The sequence below is a fragment of the Palaemon carinicauda genome, chromosome 15 (assembly GCF_036898095.1).
Source record: "Palaemon carinicauda isolate YSFRI2023 chromosome 15, ASM3689809v2, whole genome shotgun sequence".
NCBI classification, from domain to species: Eukaryota; Metazoa; Arthropoda; class Malacostraca; order Decapoda; family Palaemonidae; genus Palaemon; species Palaemon carinicauda.
This window is the reverse complement of record NC_090739.1, coordinates 117822430-117829122: the sequence shown is the minus strand read 5'-3', so window position 1 is coordinate 117829122 and position 6693 is coordinate 117822430. Positions and strand designations below refer to the sequence as shown.

The following is a 6693-nucleotide window of genomic DNA, read 5'->3' as shown; positions in this document are numbered from 1 at the left end:
GCCTATATATATATATATATATATATATATATATATATATATATATATATATATACTGTATATATATATATATATATATATATATATATATATACAGTATATTATCTCTCATTTTAACTGCAATAGCCTGTCATATACAAAACAGTCTTATAGTTGTTCTATTTCAAAGTACATCTTTCGCACTACCGATTGTAGATTCCTTATAAATGCCGTATTCTATAATGGGATTTAATGAAATTTGTGTGTTTGTGCTTGTGTGTGCACTATCAATATCTGTCGTCCTTAAAAACTTTATCAAAATTTAAGGATGATTATTAATTTACTATACGATGTCAAGAACAATTATTTAAATACAAAGATTGCATCTGATATGATCCATGATTAATTCTATAATCATCTATATCCCTTAGTCAAAAGCATTTATGAAACAAGACCGAGATAGTCTACGTATAGGATTACTTGCTAAGACTTTCATAAAACCATATTAATCTCAATATTCCATAATATTTCTTACAATAACATTAATATTTGTTTGTAATAAACTACTGATACAGCAATATCGACGAACGCCGCCCACTAACCATCTCAATTTTTATTCTTCTAAATAATGATATCTTTTTCAATATAAACTTATATTTTTTTTCCAGAATTGTGTGGAAGTGTTCATGAATATAACATAATTTAAAGTGATATAGATTTAATCAAAGTTTACTAATCTGATAAATACTTTAAAAACTTTCGAGTCGCTAATCTTTATTCTGCTTAATGTTTTATTGTTATTTCTTGCTTTATAATAATTCCACATTGTATACCACCTCAAACATATTTGAAAATATCTTTTTCACAAAAAAAAAAAAAAAAAAAAAAAAAAAAAAAAACATTCTAAGTGCATGCTTAATCCAACCCATTATTCACAATTACAAAGTTAATCGTCAGATTCAAATGGATTTGTTAAAAAGAACAAAAAGACAAGTTCTTTCTCAATAGAATCAGGAAAACTGCGCAATGTGCAAGCGAGCCGTTAGGAGGTGACTGAGAGACGAGTCGAGTTCAACTAAAGCCCCCCTGACACTTGCGCGCATTTTTGCCACGCACTGGCACGCATTGATGCGCGCCAGTGCGTGCCACTTTTTGGCACGCACTGGTGTTTTTCGCGCACTGTTCACGACCAGTTCACTCCAGTTCGCGCATCGTTCACGCGACGTTCACGCGACGTTCACGCGATGGCACGAATTGGCACGCGTAGTTCGCGCATCATTCACGCGAGTTCACTCATCATTCCGCATCGTTTCCGCATCGTTCACGCCAGTTCACGCCAGTTCACGAATTGGCCACTCCATATAAAAACGGGGCTTCTCCAACCCGAGGACATTCTTGGATTGGCTTCAGACGAGACAACATGCTTACTGTCAGAGACACCATTGCATTGAGAAGAAGATACCTATACCTAGCAGCTGCTGTAGCATTTGTTGGACTGCATCAGAAAAGGCTGGCAAAGGAAAAAGAGAAACAAAAGCCCACCCTACCTCGAAGAAAGATACAAAGGAAAGTGTGGGTCAGGGAATGGTTAACCAGAAGGCACTCGTTTGGACACTATGACAGTCTATTGACTGAACTCCACAAGGAAGATCCAAAGGGCTACAAAAATTACCTCAGAATCACACCTGACCTGTTTCAAGAGATGGTTGAGAAGTTAACCCCGCACCTCCTGAAGCAGTCTACCTTCATGAGGGAACCGCTTCAAGTTGGACTCAAGCTTGCTGTTACCCTCCGCTTTTTAGCCACTGGAAATTCCTATCAAAGTCTACATTACAGCTTCAGGGTTGAAGCAAGTACCATCAGCAAGTTAATACCAGAGGTGTGTAAAGCCATCATCGCTGCCTACAAGGACGAAGTGCTGCGTTGCCCCAAAACTGAAGAGGCCTGGAAGGAAGTTGCTGCCAGATTCAGCTCCAGATGGAATTACCACAACTGTCTGGGGGCTGTGGACGGAAAGCACATTGCCATAAAGAAGCCACCCAATGCTGGCTCTTACTACTACAACTACAAGGGCTTCCACAGCATTGTACTGATGGCAGTCGCAGATGCTTCCTACAGGTTCCTCTATGTGGATGTTGGGGCAGAGGGTGGTGCGTCGGATGGAGGAACATGGAGCAACTGTTCTCTGCATGATGCTGTAGAAGACAACATAGCTGGAGTGCCTCAACCAGAACCACTCCCTAATGATGACCACCCAGTGCCCTATCACTTCGTTGGGGATGACGCCTTTGCTCTACGAACCTGGATGATGAAACCATTCTCCCATCGGTCACAAGTCCTACGAGAACGCATATATAGCTACAGGTTGTCTCGTGCCCGACGTGTCGTTGAGAATGCCTTTGGAATTTTAAGTCAAAGGTTCCGTTGCTTCTTGACGACTATGCAGCAGAAGCCAAGCACCATCAACCTGATCACCATGTGTGCCTGTGTCCTGCACAACCTCGTCCTCATCAAATACCCAGGTGCTTTGTCAGAAGTGGATTACGAAGATCCGGACACACATGCTCTGATCCCTGGTGCATGGAGGAATGAGCAAAACCTGCAGGGGCTGATGACTCTACCCGGCCATCATATCCAGAAGGATGCAAAGGATCAGCGAGACTACCTTTCACATTACTACATGTCCCCTGCTGGTGCTGTCCCTTGGCAAGAAAAAATTGTAGTACCTCCATGAGCTGTATAGTTGTTCCATTTTGTAAATAAAAGAAACGTATATTTTTCGTTTGTATTTTTTGTGGCCCTTTATTTTAGTTTCTATAAGAAAGCATTTGATTTACATATAAATAGCAGACATAAAATATGTACAACTATTAAGAAAGCATTTAATTTTTACATTCAAACAGCAAACTTCAAAATTTCTTGGGTTTATTTTTCATTACATTTTTATTTAAAACAAATGTGCATCTTGATTGGTAATAGATGAAAATAAGTGTGTGCATGAATTAAGACATCATTTAATTTTTACATTCAAACAGCAAACTTCAAAATTTCTTGGGTTTATTTTTCATAACATTTTTATTTAAAAGAAATGTGCATCTTGATTGGTAATAGATGAAAATAAGTGTGTGCATGAATTAAGACATCATTTAATTTTTACATGAAAACAGCAAACTTCAAAATTTCTTGGGTTTATTTTTCATAACATTTTTATTTAAAACAACATATGTGCATCTTGATTGGTAAATAGATGAAAATAAGTGTGTGCATGAATTAAGACATCATTTAATTTTTACATGAAAACAGCAAACTTCAAAATTTCTTGGGTTTATTTTTCATAACATTTTTATTTAAAACAAATGTGCATCTTGATTGGTAATAGATGAAAATAAGTGTGTGCATGAATTAAGACATCATTTCATTTTTACATGAAAAACAGCAAACTTAAAAAAATTTGCCTATAGCGACAATACGTCAACAAAGGCAGGATCGTTACCTCGATCGTGTCGAAATCCCCGAGCTAACAATATAAGCATTTTATGCGGAGCTAAATAGCTAGATTATTAAAGCAAAACAAACTGGGAACGTCGCTCTAGCAAACTAAATGACCCATAAGAGCGAGCGATAGCATCCTGGATGCCTCCGGTAGGCAACAGCTCTTGTTTACGTTAATATCACTTTTGATTTCATTCAAAATGACAAGAGCTTACATTTATACATAGTAAAGATAATACTCAACTTTCCATTATTTTTTCACATTAAGACAGCAAATATAAAAACATATTAGCTTTATTTTTCTTTCATTTTCATTAATTTTTTCGTTTCCTTTTTGCTTCTCTTCATTATAAAGATAAAAATAGTTTGAAATAAGATATCATTTTTTTTCCACATTAAGACAGCAAATATAAATTTTTTGGGGGGTTTATTTTTCTTCACTTTTATTATTTTTTACTTTACTGTTTCTTTCTTTGTATTTTAAGGAAATAGATGAAAAGTCTTTGTAAATATATAAATAGTTTATTTACATTAAAACAACATATATATACAAGTATCACACTTCAATTATGTACAAATATTTTACACTATTTAAATTTCCTTGTCCTTGACTGGTGGGGTATCAAGCTCCTTGGACGAGTAGAGGGGTGAGGGTGTCATGGCTTCATCAAGGCTGCTGTCGATGGTCCCCGGGGTCAGGACAGGGAAGGTCAATGGACTTTTGAATGCCGCCGACAGCGACGTTAATGAAGGTGCTGGTGAAGGAGCCTGGACAAGGGTGGGTGACGACACTGGCACTGATGGCGAGGTCACCTGGACAGGGGTGGATGACAGTGGAGTTGGCATCCCTGGGTGCCACTCCGTGGTACGGGGCAAGGAAGAAGGGCTTGACTGCGGCACCCAGTTATGACTGGCTGGACGATGCTGTTGCTGCTGCTCTGGCTGTGCATGCGAGGGTCCTGGTTGAGGGGACTGCCAAGGTTGCTGCTGGTGAGGGGGTTGCCAAGGTGACTGCTGGTGAGGGGGTTGCCAAGGTGACTGCTGGTGAGGGGGCTGCCAAGTTGACTGCTGGTGAGGGGGCTGCCAAGTTGACTGCTGGTGAGGGGGCTGCCAAGGTGACTGTTGCTGAGGGGGTTGCTGATGCACAGGGGGATGCACAGGGGGCTGTAAAGGTTGCTGTTGCTGTGGGCCTGCCCAGGTCTCTGAGGATTGTTGCTGTGCCTGCTGCAAGACCTGAGTCTCGTCCCTGTAACGTTGTGTGAGATTGAGGCACTCTATTTGGAATTCGTGCCATCGGTGTACTGGGATGGCACGCATGTAGCCTTCCAGCAGGCACGAAAAATCGTGCACAATCTTGTGCTGGCCCATATACGTTGGGGTTGACGAATCAGCTTTCGACACAAGCTGAAACATAAAAAATATTATAAAAATATATTATATATTATATATATGTATATATGTAACAAACATTGAAACAATTTAGTACAGCATTTTAATGCAACAGATAGCATATGTCAAAAAGAATTAATACTCACATTCCTCAATATATTGCTGAAATCCTTCTCCGACACATAGGTGTCGCTGTGAGAGGTGTCAAGTGTTCGGCAGGACCCCTTCCCCTTGTCCTTCCTGGTGGTGGTAGATGCCTGGCTGCGAGTCCCCGTCGACCTCACGTCATCGTCGACTTCGCTGGCTGTCGTGGCACCTCCTTCGGAGCCACGAAACTCCTCACTGGCGACTGTCTCTCCCCGGACGATGTGCTGTATGAGGAACGACCAAGTGTCCATGATGAAGTCATCACGGCCACTCCTTTGGGCTTGGCCAGCTCCACTCTTCTTCTCCTTCTTCATAATTTTGCCAACCCTCGTCCTCAAGTTTTCGTAGCGTTTTTTGCACTGGGCAGCAGTGGCAGGAGGTTCCAGCTGGCTTCCTATATATGCCCACCTGCTGTCCTTCAACACCTTGTTTATCCACTCCTTGTGTTTCTTGTCAAAGAGCATGGGGTTCTCCTTGACAAGGTCGGCCAACGTAGTCTCCGTCTCTTCCGTCCACTGGTAGTCAGGGATGTCCTTCTTAGACACCCGAACCCGCTTCTTCTTTAAATCGTCATCACAGGATACCTGGCTCTGGCTTGTATCCTGCTGTGTCTCCGGGATGACCATATCGAGACTTGAAAATGATGAATGAGGAGATTCTCGATCTGCAGTCTCCTCCATCACGTCCATTTTCCTCCCCCTTCCCTTTGGCTGCTTCAGTTTAGGCATGTTGTCTCCTCGCTGGCGAACTCTGGAATGGCTAGGAGTGTCCTCGGACCTCAATTTATATACCCCCTAATCCCCTTAATCACACGAGAGCTCCACCCCCTGATAATCCCACGAGAGCTCCACTGGCGGAGTAGGAGGGCACTAGCATGAGTAGGCGGGCACTAGCGTGAACCGGCGGGCACTAGCGTGAACCGGCGGGAACTGGCGTGAACTGGAGTGAACGATGCAGGAACTGGCGTGAACTGGAGTGAACGATGCGGGAACTGGAGTGAACGATGCGCGAACTAGCGTGAACAGTGCGAGACAATGCGGGAGTACAATGCGTGATAATGTCAGTGGGAAGGCTGCGATGCGGGAACTGGCGTGAACTGGAGTGAACAGTGCGGGAACTGGAGTGAACGATGCGTGAACTGGCGTGCACGATGCTTGGAAGGGGAAGCATGGCACGCATTGGTACGCTCTGGCACGCCAGTTCCCGCACTGTTCACTCCAGTTCACTCCAGTTCACTCCAGTTGGCGCATCGTTCACGACTATTTCACGGCCATTTATAGCGTGCCAATGCGTGCCACAAACTTTAAACATTTCAAAGTTTTGGGCCTGCATGGCACGCATTGGTACGCTCTGGCACGCGAGTTCTCGCACTGTTCACGACATTTTCACGGCTCGTTCACGCGAATTCGCGCATCAATGCGTGCCAGTGCGTGCCACGAATGCGTGCAAGTGTCAGGGGGGCTTAACTTTATTTGGACGGAGCATGAGTATATACACAATCTGTTCCAGTTAAAACGACACAAAAAAAAAAATGATACAGGAACTTACAGGCATGAACAGGTTATCAAGGCGAGGGGAGAACGATAAAAAAAGAAAAAAAAATACCGTTACAGTTTACGAGCGTGTGTGATACACGTGCGGTATAACAATCAGCTGTGAAATTCTGTTTAATGTATATGATCCAAC

At 42.4% G+C, this 6693-nt stretch overlaps 1 protein-coding gene across 1 annotated transcript; it reads right to left on the bottom strand.

Annotated features, from left to right (window-relative positions):
• Positions 1-3926: 3926 nt before the first annotated feature.
• On the bottom strand, positions 3927-6432 carry LOC137654362 (uncharacterized). Its single transcript, XM_068387969.1, has 2 exons — positions 5007-6432; positions 3927-4875 (listed from the first exon to the last, which is right to left on the bottom strand). The coding sequence occupies exons 1-2, from the start codon at positions 5733-5735 to the stop codon at positions 4063-4065; spliced, it is 1542 nt and encodes a 513-aa protein (XP_068244070.1). The 5' UTR covers positions 5736-6432; the 3' UTR covers positions 3927-4062.
• Positions 6433-6693: the final 261 nt, after the last annotated feature.